Here is a 19920-nt window from a genome sequence, read left to right on the forward strand (position 1 = left end):
GTTCGAGTGTCAACCTTTGGAACCTCCTCGATGAAGATTTATAGCAAAAATGCCAAAATTACCTATTTGGTGCATGAATTTTAGGAACATCTAGGAAGAGTGACTTCCTCTAATCATATAGCGTAAAATACCATGACCCAAGATCTAATATTTTAACCCGATGATCAGTGGTATTTCCCCTTGCTTTGGTTCAAGTTCTACTTCTAGAACTTCACAAAAGAAAAGTTATAGTAGAAATTCCAACATGACTTGTTTGATGAATGATTTTAGGAGTATTTAGGAAGTTTGAATTCCTTTCATCATATCTCCTAAAATATTACAAATCAATATCTAAAAATTGAACTAGATGATTAACAGGAATTTCCATCACTATAGTCAATGTTTTAGCTCAACTTCCTTTGATCATATCTCCTAAAATGTGGCAAAGAAATATCTGAAATTTGGAATAGATGATCTATTAGATTTACCCTCATTATGATCCAAGTTTTAGCGCTTGGAACCTCCTAGAAGAAAGGTAATAGCAGTAATGCCAACATGATCTGTTTAAATATGCATGTAGGAAGCATATCTTCTTCAACCAATGTTTTTATAACAATAGTTAGAACCATGATAAATCTAAAGGGTAAATGCATGTACATATAAACTTGTTGAAAAGAGCCATTAAATAATAATGCATGTTACTAAACCATTTATTCTAGAGTAATATTAACACAGAAATAAATATGTTTCTATTACAACGAGAAAAATACTAGAAATTGAAGTACGATGAGCCACATGCCACCCACCATATGCTCAAATGTGCTACAAATTTTCTCACAGTTGGTCACCCCCATGCCGGATCTTGATGCCCTTAGGAGAACACAACTTAGTGATATTTCATGTACTCTGATTCATAGTAGATTTTAACACAAGTAGTTAAGGCCATTTTCCTTCACACATGCACAAGAAAAATTATGATCAACCTTTCCATATTTGAGCAGGATCACATTCACAAAAAGACCGCGTAGGTTTGCACAACACAAGGAATTTATTCTCTAATTTTTGTAGTCCCTCAACCATCACTTCAATGCTCTATGTGTCACACACAACCCAAACCATTTCTGGCCCTTAGATCCATCTAGTCGAAAGAAAAAGTTTTTTAACACATTCATTTCCTGTTATCTATATTTATGCCATAATCATATAAACAAACTATCATTATAAGAAAGTTAGACATTACAAATTGTCACTCTCTCCTTGTAATAACCAAATGTTTACCATGTTTAGCATTCCTCTATTAAATATACTAATCTTTGTTATATAAGTAGATATTTGATCATGTATTAATGTATTTTTACTCTAGCTATGTACTTACATATATGTAGGTTTTATTCACATTTATGAGAAGTGAGGCATACTCCTCATATTAGCTTAATGGTTCACGCTCTTCTAGACCTAGATGTTACCCCTATAACTATGAAAAATAGTGGATACCTTACTCTTGTAACTATGAAAACAGAGGAGACATCAGGTGACAGACTTGCACCCTTAGACTACAGTAATTTTTTAGACCAATTGGCTCCGGTTACACCAATATGGAACAACTCTAGATTTATAGCACAAAAGTTTATATATATGTATATGTATATATATAGCATGAAAGTTTATATATATATATATATATATATATATATATATATATATATATATATATATATATATATATATCTATATATCTATATATATATATATATATATATATATATATATATATATATATATATATATATATATATATATATGGTGACATATTGAGATTGTCAACAATGGTGAAATTTCTATTCAATTTTATGGATCTAGAGATCAACATCAAGTAGCAAATATCTTCACCAAACAATTGTGGAGAGTTCAACACTTTGGCATTATTAGTGTTAGATGAATTTAATAATTGAAATTAAAGAGTGTTAAAGTATAACCTCCCCTATTAACCAAGGTAGTGAGATAGTTAGGTTTCATTACAAATTAATCAATTTTAAAATGATATTTTGAAAGTTATTAGTCCGAATATTTTTTTGAAAGTTTTTATTAATTTTAAGTATTTATATAAGCCATCCACAAGCCATCATTTCTCTAATTCTAAAAATTTCTTAATTTATTATAAAATCTGTTTAATAAAAGTTCTCACTTTATTATAAAATCTATTTAATAAAAGTTCTCACTTTATTATAAAATCTATTTAATGGTGAGAAAAGTGAGCAGTCCTTCATCAATTTCCAATTGATTCATTGTTGGTCTATGATTGTGAGTGCTAGTAGAGACCTAGACCAATAGAAAAGGATAGTAATGACAACATGAAAACAACTCACACTTTGCATTTAAATTTTCCTGCAATTTGTTGAAGTTTCACTCTCAACTCTAAATTAAGTGGGTTGAGAGATCCCTAGTTGCAGATTTCTTTGAAAAAGTTGCAGATTTTGCTGATGTCTTTGCTCTTTTGTTTTAACTAAATTTTCAAAATGTACCCAAATATAAGACCTCAAGTTTCTCATTTAATCATTCATACATATAACTATAATCATAATAATTGTTGTACTATCCTTTCGTGTTTTACCCGATTTGAAGATTTCATTTTTGCTTGTGGATTTTTTTTTTGTTTAATACCAGTTGGGTTCTATGGTTCCATCACTAATTCTTCTGGATAACTAAAATTATAATAATTGATGCACTATCATGTAGTGCTTTACCCGATTCGAAGACTTCATTGATTTTGCTTGTGTATATGCTTTGTTTAATAAGAGATGGTTTAGTTGTTTCATTACTCATTGTTTAGCCATATAAGGACTAATTTTAATCAACACCATTTTGAAATAGGATGTTAGATAAGGCCAAAAGAATTGTGAGAGAAATTTTTTTTTTTTTGGAAAAGTGGAAACAGAAAAGCATTTCATTTTGGAATGTGAGGTTTTCAAAGACAACATGGAAAGTTATGCAGATATGCTTGCGGCTAGCTCTGGGGATAAGCTATTTAGTGAGGGGTTTGTCGAGAAGCTGGGAGCACTTATTGTAAAACTTCACAAAAAAGAGACCAAATACATCAAACATATGAAGAAATAATCTGTCCCATAGGCTATCTTTAACCTCATAAATATTAGAATAATTTCCTCTTAAGTAAAATTTTCCACCTCCCCAAGGCATCATAATTTGTTGGTTATCCCCTTTCTTCAACTCTAGAATTTTTATTAATAAAAATAAACATTACAACATATAATCGAGTTTTATAGCATAGCATCAACACTGACACCCCAACATTATATGTTCTTATTTACATTACAAAATTTGGGGTAATGAAGTGGGTGTCATAGTGTTGCTAATTTTCTTCCTTAAACATACCCTACCCAGGTTAATGGAGAGAACATGTATAATTCCAAAGAGTATCAACCAAGTTATTTTCTTCCTTAACCAAACAAAATAATTTTTAGTTCATTCACTTGGATCCCTAACATTCAAGTCAAACATGTTTTAAGAGACTTGAATAGGCATTAGATAAGTTAGAAAATCAATCCTTATTACTCCCTCTTGGAACATTGAGGGTCCATGGATAGGAAATAATGTAATTAATTTATCCACTTCAAACATCAAATTACTCCCTAAAAGTTATTGCAAACTCACATTAATATACACCTTTGCTAAGATGTACTAAAATTAAACATAACTTTAGATCTTTGCATGAATATCTATATTTATGCCATAATCATATAAACAAACTTTTATTATAAAAAAGTTAAACATTACAAATTGTCACTCTCTCCTTGTAATAACCAAAGGTTTACCATATTTAGCATTCCTCTATTAAATATAATAATCTTTGTTATATAAGTAAATATTTGGTCATGTATTAATGTATTTTTACTCTAGCTATGTTCTTACACATATATAGGTTTTATTCACATTTATGAGAAGTGAGGCCTACCCCTCATATTAGCTTAATGGTTCACACTCTACTAGACCTAGATGTTACCCCTATAACTATGCAAAATAATGGATATCTTACTCTTGTAACTACGAAAACAGAGGAGACATCAGGTGACAAACTTACACCCTTAGAGTATACTAAATTTTTAGACCAATTGGCTCTGGTTACGCCAATATGGAACAACTCTAGATTTATAGCACGAAATTTTATATATATACACACACACACAACATTCATATGGTGACATTTTGAGCTTGTCAACAATGGTGAAATTTCTATTCAATTTTGTGGACTTAGAGATCAACATCAAATAACATATATCTTCACCAAACCATTGTGGAGAGTTCAACACTTAGCATTATTAGTGTTGATGAATTTAATAATTGAAATTAAAGGGAAGTGTTAAAGTATAACCTCCCCTATTAACTAAAGTAGTGAGATAGGTAGGTTTCATTATGAGTTAATCAATTTTAAGACCATACTTTTGAAAGTTATTAGTCTAAATATTTTTTTGAAAGTTTTTATTAGTTTTGGATATCTCTATAAGCCATCCACAAATCATCATTTCTCTAATTCTAAAAATTTCTTAATTTATTATAAAATCTATTTAATAAAATTTCTCACTTTATTATAGAGTCTATTTAATAAAAGTTCTCACTTTATTATAAAATCTATTTAATGGTGAGAAAAGTGAGTAGTCCTCCATCAATTTCCAATTGATTCATTGTTGGTCTATGATTGTGAGTGCTACTAGAGACCTAGACCAATAGAAAAGGATAGTAATGACAACATGAAAACAACATAATTTTTGCATTTAAATTTTCGTGCAATTTGTTGAAATTTCACTCAAATCTCTAAATTAAGTGGGTTGAGATATCCCTGGTTGCAAATTTCTTTGAAAATGTTGCAGATTTTGCTGAAAAAAGTAATCAGGATTTCTACTTTCCATGTATATAACCATAAAAAGAGACCCATGGCATTATCGTATGCATTGGTAGCTGAGATGTCTCCTCTCTTTTGTTTTAACTATATTTTCAAAATGTACCCAACTATAAGACCTCAGTTTTCTTCATTAATCCTTCATACGTATAATTATAATCATAATAATTGATGTACTATCTTTTCGTGCTTTACCTATTTGAAGATTTCATTGACTTCGCTTGCGGAATTTTTTTTGTTTAATACCAGATGGGTTCTGTGGTTCCATCACTAATCCTTCGTCCGGATAACTAAAATTATAATAATTGATGCACTATCACGTAGTGCTTTACCCAATTCGAAGACTTCATTGACTTTGCTCGTGTATATGCTTTGTTTAATAAGAGATGGTTTAGTGGTTTTATCACTAATTTTGCAGTCATATAATTATATAATTTAGGTATTATATAAAAATTAATTTTTATCAACTCTATTGTGAAATAAGATGTTGGAAAAGGTCAAAAAAAAATTGTGAGAGGAAAAAATATACATTTTTTGTTTTTTTGAAAAGTGGAAATAGAAAAGCATTTCATCTTAGAATGCTAGGCTTTCGAAGACAACAGGAAAGTTATGCAGATATGCTAGCAGCTAGCTCTTGAGATAAGTTATTTAAGAGGATTTGTCTAAAAACTCCAAGCATTTATTGTGAAACTTCACCTAAAAGACCAAATACATCAAACAGATAAAAAAATAATCTATCCCATAAACTAGATGAAGAAATAATGTGTGCCATAAACCATCTTTAGCCTTAGAGCTAAAATAATTACTTTACCCGATTTGAAAACTTCGTTGACTTCGCTTCTGTATATTGAGTGGGTTCTGGGGTTCCAACACTTCAATGACTTTGCTTCTGGATATTTTTGTTTAATACGAGTGGGTTCCGTGGTTCCAACACTTCATTGACTTTGCTTCTGGATATTTTTGTTTAATACGAGTGGGTTCCATCACTGTTGAATGAGATAGTTTCTGTGGTTTCTTTCAGTGGGCGTTTGTTGAATGCAATGGGATCTATGATTTCTTGCTTCTCTCCGTGACTGTTGAATATGAAGGGCTCTATAGTTCGCTGCCTCACCTGATTAAAGTAAAACCACTCTCTATCGTTATTAATGATGATGGAAAGATACTGGGAGTCATTTATAGCCATATGATCCCTCTTACACTTATCCTATATGAAGGGCTCTATAGTTCGCTGCCTCACCTGATTAAAGTAAAACCACTCTCTATCGTTATTAATGATGATGGAAAGACGGCTACCAGACATACTGGGAGTCATTTATAGCCATATGATCCCTCTTACACTTATCCTATATAGAGCAAATCCATTTTAAATACCGTTCGCATTGTTGGGTATTTTTGATGGGAAAATACCAAAACCAATCAAGCAAATACCACAGAGCCAATGCTCTGTTCCATTTCTGCCACAGGATCTTTTTGCACAGGGAAGCTTTTTAAAAAAACATTGACTGAACAGAGTATTACACAGCCATAAAAACATTTCTATTCATTAAAATATAAAGCCTGAAACAACATTCATCCTCTTTCACTCAGAGGGATTTACCAAAAATTACATTAAGATAAACTCTGTTACATATTCATCCTCTTTGCTGGGAGGGATTCACCAAAATTACTTTCACCCATCAAAACAAAATTATGTCTCCCCCTGAGAATTCACTGTGCTGGGTTTACTGCAGTAAAACCCTTTTTTACTTTACTGGTGTAAAACTATTTTTACACATACTCAGTAAAAATTTCATTACATTCACCATTTAAAAAAAATTGTGCATTCTTTTCTCCTGCATTTCAATGCATACCCAATACATAAAAAAATCTATGCACTGCTGTGCAATATCTTCCCCTGCTTCACGTGCTGGTCTTCATTCTGAGCTCTCCCTGCTCTTTTAGTGCTGCACCTTACGCCTCTCTCTCATGTGCACCAATAACATTACATATATATATATGCGCTCCACAACTTTTTTCATATGCACTGCTGTGCAATCATTCTTGGCTTTTCGTTGCACCTCTGGTTTTTAATGGTCAACACACATATATAAACATTACCACACATGAGCATATATATTTGGCTCATTATATTAAAAACTCAATACAATGCATTCAACTACCGTGGGCTTTTTAATGCATATGGTCAACGCTCATTTTTTAAAAAGAACATATAATATATGCCCATACTTCTGTGTGGTTGAAATTCAATGTTTTACCAACTATTTACGAACCGGGTTTAATTCCATTTAATTCTTTTCAGACGGAACAGGCGGTCAACCAGGTTTAATTTTTCACTCCATGCAAACCTTGATTTGATGCGGGCGGGCTGCATCTTTGGAGATCGACGGCTGACAACACGCAACCAGATCGGACGACTATGATGAATATCGGAAGCCACTTTAATGCTGAGCTTTAGCACCCGAGAAAGTGACTTTGGCTGATGTCAGGTGAGAAACACGTGGCGCCACCATATTCCATCGGGTTCGTTTGCCGGATTATTCCTTCGCCAGAAAGCTGGCCCGAGAAGTTCCAGGCGTGTATGCTGAACTGTTTCTGGCGATGTTGCCGCTGCGTTGAAATTACGATTTCAACACTCCCCTTTAATTTCAACAGCTGGGCATTCGGTCATACCCAGACACTTCCTCTCGTAGAGGGATTCCTCAGTACTGCTGTTACAAAGATATCTTCCTCACATAGAGAGATTCACCAACTGCTTCTGATGCAGTTCATAAACAAACAAACTTGTCTTCCTCTTAATAGAGGGATTAACCTGAAACTGTGCTTAAGAGCACCTTCCTCATGACAGAGGGATTCACCATAACAATGTGCTGAAGAGCACCTTCCTCTTGACAGAGGGATTCACTATAACAATGTGCTGAAGAGCACCTTCCTCTTGACAGAGGGATTCACCTGTGACTATGCTGGAAAGCATCATCCTCTTGATAGAGGGATTCACCATGACACTGTGCTGAAAAGCACCTTCCTCTTTAATAGAGGGTTTCACCAAATGACTGTGCTGAAAAGCACCTTCCTCATTAACAGAGGGATTACAAACAGACACTGCTTTACATGCAGTTTCAAAAACAAACAATCATTGCATTGTTCTTTTATGCTGCTGCATATTCTCTGCTGCACTGTTGTGCCATCTTCTTTGCTGCGTCTACCCCACACTGCTGTGTCTACACTTGTTGTTGTGTTGCTGCACTTCACTTACATTTCTTTGCAAACTCTGCATTGTTGTGCATTCTTCAAAGACATAATACTCTGTCTTTTCTGGAACAATTACTCTGTCCCACCTTACAAATTTACACTGCTGTGTGTAAACATTTCTTTTACCTCTGCTGCTGTCCATTACCTTTCATTTCTTCAACAAAAAACTTCATGCTGCTGCATTTTCTTATTTGCACTGCTGTGTGCTTCTCCTTCTTGCCATCACGCTGCTGTCCATAACTTCTTGCTGCTGCATTTTTCATATTCACTGCTGTCCATACCCATAACCATAGACTGTCATCCCTGGGTTTTTATTTGCTGCTGCGTTGCCTCTGCAATTTGCACTGTGGCTGCCTTTTGTTTCATCATACTGCTGTGTGCCCATACACTAACTCTTTACTCTCCATTACTTGCACATAGAGAGAAATCATCCTCACGCTGTTTTGCGCTGCATTCTCCACACAACAAAAAAAATTAACACGGGCTGCTGCCTTTTCTTTTTACACCCTTGCTTCACACAATCTTAGTCTTCATTCATTTTTTTTACACAATGCACTGCTGTGCAGTTCCTTTCATTTTTCTGCTGCCACACATTATCATTCACCCATGTGCATTAAAAATCTGCTGTCCCTGTTTTTCTTTATGCATTTCTTTGCATGCTGCATTGCATATGAAAAAAAAAAAAATATTACATTTTTTTTTACTGCTGTGTATTGTACTCACTCTACTGTGAGTATGTTCTCTCACATTACATAGAAGGAAACTACCTTCCATTGCTATGCATTTCAATGCATGTGCTCCATAACAAAAAATTTCAAACTGCTGTTTTATGTTTTGTCTTCCCACTGCTGTGAGGGTCTTCTTGCTTTGCATACTTCTTATTGCGCTGCTGCACTTTACATTTGAGCGCTGTCCCCTTTTCTTCTCTGCTATTATGGCAGATTTGATTTCATGTCTTTCCTTTATAAAAAAATTTCATCAAGGAGTGACTGTTAATACAGTTCAGCAATAAAAATTACAAGCTCCCCTTTAATGTATGCTTGTCTTCTTTTGGCAAGTTTTCTCAAAACAAACTTAGATCAGCTAGGGAGTTCAAGGGGCTTTCAGGCTGTATTTCCTTCTTTCTCCAGACTTGTGTAACTTTCTTCTTTTGCATGGGTCTAGCTTGCATAGGAGCCCATCTTAAGTTACAGTCACGTGCCATATGCCCAATGTTATGACACTTGAAGCATTCAACTTTATTCATGAATAAGAATTCGTGATTTCTTCTTGTGGAATTATTTATTGGAGATTGTCGGGGACCACAACATCTATCTCCATGAAATGCTCTACAGTCTTTTGCCATATGACCAAAGTTTGAACAAGCATAACAATAACCATAAAATGAACTTTGGTACCTGGGAGATGGAGGTTTTCTTGATGCACTTCTGAAGCCTTGCTGCCTTGAGATCCTTTGTTGATGACCATTGCATCTTGCCTCTTTGCCATCAGCTACATTTCTTCTTGGAGCTGGTTTTCTGCTTGGAGCAGGATTTCTTCTATTGCAGCCTTCATTTTTCTCCTTGCCTTTGCTGGAACTAGGAGCATCACCATCTCTTTCTGGCTTCTTCACATCTCCTTTGCTTAAAGCATCCTCATCCTTGTTTGAGGGTTCACCTACATACCCAAGTCCTGATTTATCAGATGGAGATCTGTGATAGCTGAGCATGTCATCCAGAGCTTGAGAGATCTTCATGATCTTGTTCATCCCTTCAACCTTCTTCCTGAGGAGGACAATCTCTTCTTCCAATCTTTCACATTCATTATTTTTCTTTGCTAGTTGTCCCTCAGTTTCTTCCTTGCTACGAGTAGCTTCAGCTGCTACTATTTTGAAGGAGATAATATCTGTCTTCATTTTGGAGATCTCTTCATCTTTTGCTTGACTGCTCTTCATTTTCTTTTCAGCTCCTTGTGCCTGCTTCCTGGCTTCTTGTAGTTCGGACTTAAGGGAGGAGACCTCTACCTTGTATTGTCCAACCTCTTCTACAAGTTTGTTCACTCTATTGTGCCTTTGTTCAAGTTGACTTGACAAGGCGTCTTCCTGCTTCTTTGCTTTGTTCAGCTGATTTGTCATGGATATGACTTCTTCATGATGTTTCCTCTTGCATTGGTCAAGCTCCTTCTTAAGCTTGGCAAGTTCTTCATTCCTTTCTTTTACTTGAAGTTTAATGAGGTCAAGCTTCTCATTCTCAGCTTCTATGATGGGTTCATAACTTTCTTCTTCACTGATGGTCATGGTCAGTGTTCCCTTTGCATGAAGGTCATGCAGTCTGTCCCATATATCCTTTGCTGATGTATATTTTCCTAGGTTCTTCTTTATAGAATCAGGTAGACCATCCAAGATAGTCTTTGCTGCTTGTGCATCATACTCCATGGATTCTTTATCCATCTTGCTGTCATCAATCACTGACTCCCAGACTTCAATCCCTTCAAACATTAGGAAAGCCCTCATCTTTATTTCCCATACATCAAAATTTCCATCAAACTTTGGGGTTTCAAATAGAATGTATTCTAATGGATTGCCTTCTAGTTTAGTAGAGGGGGGAGACACATTTTTAACAGGCCTGGAGGCTTTCTTCTTTGACCTTGCCATTCTTATCTAGGCTTTAAATACTTGACTGTGTTTTCTTTTAAATCACTGACTGTTCCTTCAACAATAACTCAAAAACTTGAGAAATACCTGAATCCCTTTGGCTGAGTCTTCACACTGCTGGAGAAGTTTTACTGCTGCTGCAACAAGAGTCTTTCCTTCAGCTTCCTTGACACTTTTAAAGAGCTTGAACCAGCTCTGTCACCATCAAAGAGCCTGGACCAGCTTTGATACCACTGTTGGGTATTTTTGATGGGAAAATACCAAAACCAATCAAGCAAATACCACAGAGCCAATGCTATGTTCCATTTCTGCCACAGGATCTTTTTGCACAGGGAAGCTTTTTAAAAAAAAATTGACTGAACAGAGTATTACACAGCCATAAAAACATTTCTATTCATTAAAATATAAAGCCTGAAACAACATTCATCCTCTTTCACTCAGAGGGATTTACCAAAAATTACATTCAGATAAACTCTGTTACATATTCATCCTCTTTGCTGGGAGGGATTCACCAAAATTACTTTCACCCATCAAAACAAAATTATGTCTCCCCTGAGAATTCACTGTGCTGGGTTTACAGCAGTAAAACTCTTTTTTACTTTACTGGTGTAAAACTATTTTTACACATACTCAGTAAAAATTTCATTACATTCACCATTTAAAAAAAGCTGTGCATTCTTTTCTCCTGCATTTCAATGCATACCCAATACATAAAAAAATCTATGCACTGCTGTGCAATATCTTCCCCTGCTTCACGTGCTGGTCTTCATTTTGAGCTCTCCCTGCTCTTTCAGTGCTGCACCTTACGCCTCTCTCTCATGTGCACCAATAACATTACATATATATATATGCGCTCCACAGCTTTTTTCATATGCATTGCTGTGCAATCATTCTTGGCTTTTCGTTGCACCTCTGGTTTTTAATGGTCAACACACATATATAAACATTACCACACACGAGCATATATATTTGGCTCATTATATTAAAAACTCAATACAATGCATTCAACTACCGTGGGCTTTTTAATGCATATGGTCAACGCTCATTTTTTAAGAAGAACATATAATATATGCCCATACTTCTGTGTGGTTGAAATTCAATGTTTTACCAACTATTTACGAACTGGGTTTAATTCCATTTAATTCTTTTCAGACGGAACAGGCGGCCAACCAGGTTTAATTTTTCACTCCACGCAAACCTTGATTTGATGCGGGCGGGCTGCATCTTCGGAGATCGACGGCTGACAACACGCAACCAGATCGGACGACTGTGATGAATATCGGAAGCCACTTTAATGCTGAGCTTTAGCACCCGAGAAAGTGACTTTGGCTGATGTTAGGTGAGAAACACGTGGCGCCACCATATTCCATCGGGTTCGTTTGCCGGATTATTCCTTCGCCGGAAAGCTGGCCCGAGAAGTTCCAGGCGTGTATGCTGAACTGTTTCTGGCGATGTTGCAGCTGCGTTGAAATTACGATTTCAACACGCATTTCTCTCTCTCTTGCACGCTAAGCGTTCCTGTCATCTTTGATCGGAGCCCATATCATCAATGGAGCAATTGCCAGAGACAGTGCCAGTGGCGTCACCATACCAAGTTTTCATAAATCAGAGGGGACCCGACGTCAAGAGGACTCTTGCGAGCCTCATCTATCATCGCCTCAGAAGCTATGGGTTGAGCGTGTTTCTGGATAAGGACGAATTTCGTGCGGGGGATAATATTTATCCTGCTATCCTCGGCGCCATTCAGAGCGCTCTGGTTCATGTGACCATATTTTCTGAGCGTTATGCTGAATCGAAATGGTGCCTGGATGAATTGTGTTGGATTTTGAGATCACACCATGAGCGCAACACCAAGATTATTCCGGTGTATGCCGACGTTGAGCCTTCGGACCTTCGTCACATTGAGAAAGGGCGTTATGCAGAAGCTTTCAAAAAACACAAACACAAAGCCAGAGTTACGGCCGAAGTCATCAAGAATTGGAAGACAGCCCTCAATCAAGCCTCGGAGATTTGTGGCCTGCTGTTCAAAACGAATGGGAGGTGAGTCCATACTTCTGCAAAACCTTTAATGTATATATTTATTGGCAACATAAATTTTTCGTCATATTCGATGTCCATCAGAATTATAAAATATTAGAGAAAATGAGTATGTTATGGTTAATCATTTTTTGGAATACTGTGTAGAATATAGAAAACCCTTGAACATTTTCCTGGACTTTACACTTTTCATCAGAAATACATAAAGCTTGACCTTCGACAAATATATTTATTTAACCTTGAATTTATCATATACAGTTCTAAGATTTCCAAGTGCTAACCCTAATGAGTGAATATATCTCTTTGCTTTTTCAGTGACTATGGGGAAATTTTGGAGGAAATCGTGGCTGGTGTAATGAAAGAGGTTTTTAAACGGGAAGCATTAGACGTAGCTAAATACCCAGTTGGCCTTGACCAAGTCGCTGAAGATTTCCAAAATGAAATTCTGAAACACAGCCATTCAAACACTACAACGATTGTAGGGATTACAGGAATGGGCGGTGTTGGAAAATCAACTCTTGCTAGACACCTTTACAACTTGAAACACTCGGACTTTAGTAGATCAAGTATCTTATGTGAAGTCAGAAAAAGGCGTTTGCAATCTTTGCAGAAGAAGCTCCTTCGTGATATGATGGGAAATTATAATTTGCAGCATATTGACACTATCTGTGAAGGGAGACGTACTTTACGAGATTGCCTGCCACATCTCACCCCAGTTTTTATCGTTCTGGATGATGTTGATAATATGGATCAGATAGAGAGCCTGCTAGATGTGGATGCCGTGGCATCCGGGAGTCTGATATTGATCACATCTCGTGATAAGGATTTACTCAGACGCTCTTCAGCAAAAACTTTAGTCTATGATGTAAAGCCATTACATAGAAAGCATGCTCGAGAGCTCTTCTGCCGGCATGCTTTTTCTCAATCCAAGCCATCTGAAGAACTAGGAGATTTAGTTGAGCGGTTGTTAAAAATTTGTGGGGGTTTGCCTTTGTCCTTGAAAGTTTTGGGAGGACTCTTTGTTGGTCGGTATGACAAACAGTACTGGACGCGGCAGTTGGAAAAGTTGTGTACAACACTGCCATACCAAATAATAAACTCGTTAAGAGTGAGTTTCGAAGCCCTCGACCCCGAAGAGAAGGAGGTATTCTTGGACATCGGTTGTTTCTTGGTTGGCGAGGAAAAGGATTTAGCTATTAGAGTCTTGGAAGGATTACATGGCAACAACAGAATTAGAGACCATCTCGAAAGTCTTCGTTAAAAATGTCTCGTGGAGATTCATTATGACACGCAATCGGATGATGAAATTGACTGTAGAAGAAAGGAAAACCTCGTAAGTATTATGTTGAGCTAGGAAACCAGTGTTTATTCATCTTGCCAATCTCTCCCTCCCTCGTGGTAACTATTTATTTTGTTTATTCAGATGATAGGCTATGGCTATGGGAGTTATAAACTTACAATGCACAATCAACTTAGGGAATTGGCGAGACATATTGCCCGCGAAGAGTATCGCGTGTTCCCTACTTGTAACCCATTACGGCTTAGCTCGTTGAATGACATAGAGGAAATGTTGCAGTCGCAGGTATGCGTATTTGGCCTTTTCTATTATTTTATTTTAGTATGGTTGAAAAGATATTCAGTTTAATTTGCAGTGAGATTCACGTGATTGCCAGGCCGGATCAAAGGCCAAGGCCTTGTCAAGCTTACAGATACGGGGAATCCGGTCTACGGAAGATAAGAAACAGTTCGCGAATGATGAGAATTCAGCTTGTTTCATGAATGACATTAGTGTTGAAGGTGTGCGTCTCCTAGTAGTTGAAGGTGCGTTTCGGGATTTGCCATTCGACTCGTGGAACATGGTGGGAGAGTTGGTATGGCTTCGCTTGCGCAGTCATACCAACATCAAGCCTAGGCGCAGTTTCATGTCTCTGGAGCGTTTCAACATACCCCTTAATGTCTCCTTCGACTTCCTCCGCTCGATGTCTTTGCGAGGATTGAAAGTTTTGGAAATTCAGGGTCCCGGTAACAGCGTTGAACGATTATTCGCCAACTTTGGTCATGACGTAAGTACATCTCAGCGATTATTTTGTCGTTCATTTTGTTCCATCCTGAATTAAACTAAGAGATTTTATGTTCTTTTCAGCTTCCGACGCAATTAACTGAGTTGATTATTGCCTACACGCAACCCAAAACTTTTACGGGTCGCTCGGCACATATCTCAGCTAAGTCCGGGCAAGAAGAATCTTCACAGCAGAGAAGATCTTTAATTTCCCCGTTTAGGCAAACAGGATCTTCTTTGTTTCGCTATCTAGAAAATTTGGTTACAGGGATGAGAACTTTGACAAGGCTAGTGTTGAAAAATCTAGGATTCCTGCAATCACTTCCAATTGATTTTTCCCAACTTCCAAATCTAAGGCATTTAGATCTCTCTGGTTGCTCTCAACTGACTGAATTGCCCAATACCTTTCCCAAGTTATTGCAACTTCAATATCTATCATTACAACACTGCTTCAACCTGTCAATCTCACTGGATACTTTAGGAGAAATTTCCACACTTGAGTACGTTGACTTCAAAGACTGTGCTAAATTGGTATACTTGCCGGAGAGAATCCCGTATCAAAGGCATTTAAGGTATCTTAATTTAAGAGGTACTGATTTATTACAGTTACCTGAGAACTTGGCAATGCTCGACAAGTTAGAACAACTAACGATAGGGAGCCCAGAGTTAACAGAGTTGCCACTTTCTTTGTCTAAATTAAAGGGCTTAACAGAGTTGTTCCTGATTAAATGCTCTGGTCTAAAGCAAATCTTACCAATAGGAATTGCGGCGTCCAATATCAAAGTTTTGGCTATAGAAAGTTGTCCTCTATCTGACTTTACTTTTCAGGATCAAGGGAACGCGGAGGTTGAAAACTTACATTTAGGAGTTGAAATGAGGATTTTAAGGGATTTCACTTTGAAGAACACAGCCATATCAGAAATAACCATTCCCGAAGGTGTTTATCCCAGGCTTGAAAGTATGGATCTTTCTGAGAATATTAAACTGATCCGGGTTAATGCCTTGTCATTGGGACTAGTAAGCCTAAACATGCAAAAGTGCTGGGGATTGAAGACATTAACAAGTCTTTCAAATCTAGGAAACCTTAAATTCCTCAACATAAATGGGTGTTTTAAACTGGAAAACCTGAATGTAGAAGGACTAATATCATTGGAACAGATCAAAGCGGAGAAATGTTGGAAGCTGCAGAGGGTAGAAGGATTGAGTCAGCGGGAACGGATGGATTGTCTAAACGTTTCAACGGATAACAGAGTTATCTGGAATGACATTTACGAATTTTTGGTGAGTATATGGTCTTCATTATATCAAAGATTCATTCTAACAAAAACCGTCAATATTTCTTGAGAGAAAAAGAGAGATTGTCTGAGATTTCCAAAATAGCATTATGTAATATATGTTATCCGTACAACGTTTCGAATAAAAACTTGTTTATCATCAAAATAGACTCTCACCACTCAATCTTAATATTTATTTACTGATGAATATCACAATTTAAATTTAATGCTTGTGCTGTTGAATGCTCAAGTCGTTTTTGGAAAATATGTGCAGATTTCGCCTTCTCATCAAAAGCCGTCAACGGCCATCTTTAGTGGAAGAATGGATGATGACAAGGTGGGTGTTTAATTTTTCTCAGGAAGACAGAAGAAATATTATAATTAATAATCGCCACATTATGATACTTGTGCAGATGTTTGAGAGGGGAGAAATGCTACGGATTGCGCAGAAGTTCAATCTTAAAATTCATGATCTCATATCTCATTTGGAGATAGAGAATATCCAATCACATAGTGCAATATTCATGTTCTTCATCACCTACCATGTCTGCAGGGCGTTTGAGTTTCGTGTAACATTCCGTCCGAGTAATTATGGTGAGTCGGAGGTGGAGTACTCGTCCTTCCATGGAAACAAAGGTGGAAGAAGTGCACATGTGTTTATGTGGACGGAAGAGTCGCATTTGTTTAAAGAGTGCATGCATAGCAATATACATGTATATTGCTCCCACGAGGAAGAGGAGCAGAGTTGTGGTACCGATGGTGAGGAGCAGAGTGATTGTGATGAAGATGGAGGCAAAGAGATTGGGAGTGTGGTGGAATGTGGATGGCTGACCATGGTCGATAAGGGGACGGACGTTTCAGAGGTGTGCAAAGACTTTATTATGGCATATAAATAGAAGTTTATATTTACAGTCTTAAGCGTTTCCCTTGTGGCGCCTATGTGCACTTTATGTCATGATGTGATCTGTGAGTCGTTCTTGTTGGAGCATCCTTCGTCGTCCATTTCTTCGCAGCGGCCTCCCGGCATGGGATTCCAATTTGCGCCCACACCAGGCATGCATTCCGGCAGCTCAGGAAAGAGTTGCGGGAGATTCAACCCAGCGGCGGTCAGATATGCGGAGATCACCGAGACTGATCTTTGGGAAACGTTAGCCCCACTGGGATATTCGTTGCCAATAAAGAAGAACTCCAGTCTGAAGAAGTGGACAGCCAAGACCGACATTCTTGCGTATGTATGTGCATCTAATGTCATCTGTTTCAATCTCGGGGCCGATAACGGTGCCTGGCAAATCGCAGACGAACTGAACCTTAGCTGGATGTTGGGGGCAGGGGAAATTTATAAAATGGCTTGCATCGGTATTGTCTAACCGATAAAATGGCTTTTTGTTGGGTAATGGGTTTTTTTACCAGTATAGTTGGAAAACTTATCTTAATTTAGTTGTGAAATAAACTGTTGGAATGTTAATTCCAACTGCAGCAGAGTGTGCGGACGTGGACCGTGACAGCGATGGCAAGGCAGTGATCAGCCAAATCCGCCATCAACTCAGCAAGCACGCAGCCATACCAGTCACCCAAAACCACCGCAGCAAAACCGTCTTATTTCTCGGACCGCCTTCCAGCGAAAAGTTGTTTCCGTATATGCGACTCCGATAAACTATGGTGGCGCCACGTGTTTCTGACCTGACATCAGCCAACGTAAGTTTCTCGGGTGGTATTGTTCAGTCATATGATGCCTTCCGATATTCTTGTGAGCCGTCCGATCTGCCTGATCATCCTCAGCCGTCGATGTTTGAAGGTGCACGGGCCTGCAGAGAATTAATTTTGCGTGGAGTAAAAGACTTTTGGTTTGACCGCCGTGGAGGAGACGTTATGGTCTTAATGTTTTTACGTAGTTTTTGGTGGCGGCCTTTAATATTGTGATGGGCATACGTCCCATACATTTAACATAGTTATGGGCACGTTTTGATATAAGTTTTTTTTATATGTTTTATATATATTATGTAAGCCCGCGCCCTCATGTATATATGTGTTAAAAAAAAGTCAATGTGTTGTAGTGGCTGCTCGTGGTGTATTTTTTTTGGTATTGTAGTGTGTGAAAAGAGGATAGGGGGCAGAGTAAAAATGGGGGCAATACGCAGACCATTTTGATAACACGCACACATGAATAAAAGGAGGAACGCAGAAGGGGAATGTAGAATTTGAAGTGTTGCACAGCAGTGCATAAAAAATTAGTTCCTCATTGTAATGAAATGCGAGCAGTGTGAGAGTGAAAAGTAGTGGAGCGCATGTATTTTCTTTGTGTTGACCTTTGGTGTTTGTTTTTGCAAGAGGAAATGCACAGCAGTGCATAGATTATATGTGTTGACCATTTTGTAATGCGCAGTAAGTTTTTGGGGCACATAATGTTTTGTTTATTTTGAGCAGCATATGTAAAATGTTTTTACAGAAGCATGTGTAAAATATTTTTACAGCAGTATGTGTAAAAATAGTTTTACACCAGTAAGTAATGTGCTTTCACAGTGAGTGAATGTAAATGAGAATTTTACCCAGCACAGTAAATTCTCATGTGAAGACAGAGTAAATGTTTTGAATGTAATTATTTTTGGTGAATCCCTCTCAGCAAAGAGGATGAATGTGTATCAGGCTTTATATTTTAATGAATAGAAAAGTTTTTATGGCTATGTAATACTCTGTTCTGAGATTTTTTTTTAAAAGCTTCCCTGTGCACAAAAGATCATGTGGCAGAAGGAAACAGAGCATTGGCTCTGTGGAGTTTATTTGTTTGTTTGGTTTTTGGTATTTTCTCCCCATTAAAAAATACCCAACAGTGGTATCAGAGCTGGTCCAGGCTCTTTGATGGTGACAGAGCTGGTTCAGGCTCTTTGAAGTGTCAAAGAAGCTGAAGGAAGGTGTGGTTGCAGCAGTCAAACCTCTCCAGCAGTGTCAAGCCTCAGCCAAAGGGATTCAGGTATTTCTCAAGTTTTTGAGTTATTATTGAAGAAACAGCGAGTGATTAAAAAAACACAGTCAAGTATTTGAAGACTAGTTAAGAATGGCAAGGTCAAAGAAGAAAGCATCCAAGCCTGCTAAAAATGTGTCTCCCTCTTCTACTAAAATAGAAGGAAATCCATTGGAATACATTTTATTTGAAACCCCAAAGTTTGATGGAAACTTTGATGTATGGGAAATAATGATGAGGGCTTTCCTAATGTCTGAGGGGATTGAGATCTGGGAATCAGTGATTGATGACAGCAAGATGGATAAAGAATCCATGGAGTATGATGCACAAGCAGCAAAGACTATCTTGGATGGACTCCCTGATTCAGTGAAGAAGAATCTTGGAAAATATACATCAGCAAAGGATATATGGGACAGACTGCATGACCTTCATGCAAAGGGAGCACTGACCATGACAATGAGTCAAGAAGAACCCATCATAGAAGCTGAGAATGAGAAGCTTGACCTCATCAAGCTTCAGGTAAAAGAAAGGGATGAAGAGCTAGCCAAGCTCAAGAAGGAGCTTGATCAATGCAAGAGGAAACATCATGAAGAAGTCATATCCATGACAAATCAACTGAATGAAGCAAAGAAGCAGGCAGATGCCTTGACGAGTCAACTTGAACAAAGACACAAGAAAGTGAATAAGCTTGTGGAAGAGATTGGACAGTACAAGGTAGAGGTCTCCTCCCTTAAGTCTGAACTACAGGAAGCCAGGAAGCAGGCACAAGGAGCTGAAAAGAAAATGAAGAGCAGTCAAGCAAAAGATGAAGAAATCTCC

At 37.5% G+C, this 19920-nt stretch overlaps 2 protein-coding genes across 2 annotated transcripts; both read left to right on the forward strand.

The window, feature by feature from the left end:
• Positions 1-12321: 12321 nt before the first annotated feature.
• On the forward strand, positions 12322-14926 carry LOC149243719 (disease resistance protein L6-like). Its single transcript, XM_089371285.1, has 4 exons — positions 12322-12812; positions 13125-13953; positions 14233-14391; positions 14483-14926. The coding sequence occupies exons 1-4, from the start codon at positions 12322-12324 to the stop codon at positions 14924-14926; spliced, it is 1923 nt and encodes a 640-aa protein (XP_089227411.1).
• Positions 14927-15891: 965 nt separating this feature from the next.
• LOC149243720 (uncharacterized) lies at positions 15892-17583 on the forward strand. The gene is made up of 3 exons (XM_089367850.1): positions 15892-16149; positions 16417-16479; positions 16556-17583. The coding sequence occupies exons 1-3, from the start codon at positions 15898-15900 to the stop codon at positions 17036-17038; spliced, it is 798 nt and encodes a 265-aa protein (XP_089223976.1). The 5' UTR covers positions 15892-15897; the 3' UTR covers positions 17039-17583.
• Positions 17584-19920: the final 2337 nt, after the last annotated feature.

The sequence above is a fragment of the Pinus tabuliformis genome, chromosome 8 (genome assembly GCF_031772625.1).
Source record: "Pinus tabuliformis cultivar Carrire ecotype Pingquan chromosome 8, CPIR1, whole genome shotgun sequence".
Lineage (NCBI taxonomy): Eukaryota > Viridiplantae > Streptophyta > Pinopsida > Pinales > Pinaceae > Pinus > Pinus tabuliformis.

Bases quoted from the DNA above. Each gene is read 5' to 3' on its own strand.
- LOC149243719 (XM_089371285.1), top strand. From the start codon at position 12,322: ATGGAGCAATTGCCAGAGACAGTGCCAGTGGCGTCACCATACCAAGTT. The intron at 13,954-14,232 runs GTATTCTTGGAC...TTGTTTATTCAG, and splicing joins TCGACCCCGAAGAGAAGGAG to ATGATAGGCTATGGCTATGG. The intron at 14,392-14,482 runs GTATGCGTATTT...CGTGATTGCCAG, and splicing joins AGGAAATGTTGCAGTCGCAG to GCCGGATCAAAGGCCAAGGC.
- LOC149243720 (XM_089367850.1), top strand. From the start codon at position 15,898: ATGCAAAAGTGCTGGGGATTGAAGACATTAACAAGTCTTTCAAATCTA. The intron at 16,150-16,416 runs GTGAGTATATGG...AAATATGTGCAG, and splicing joins ATGACATTTACGAATTTTTG to ATTTCGCCTTCTCATCAAAA. The intron at 16,480-16,555 runs GTGGGTGTTTAA...ATACTTGTGCAG, and splicing joins GAAGAATGGATGATGACAAG to ATGTTTGAGAGGGGAGAAAT.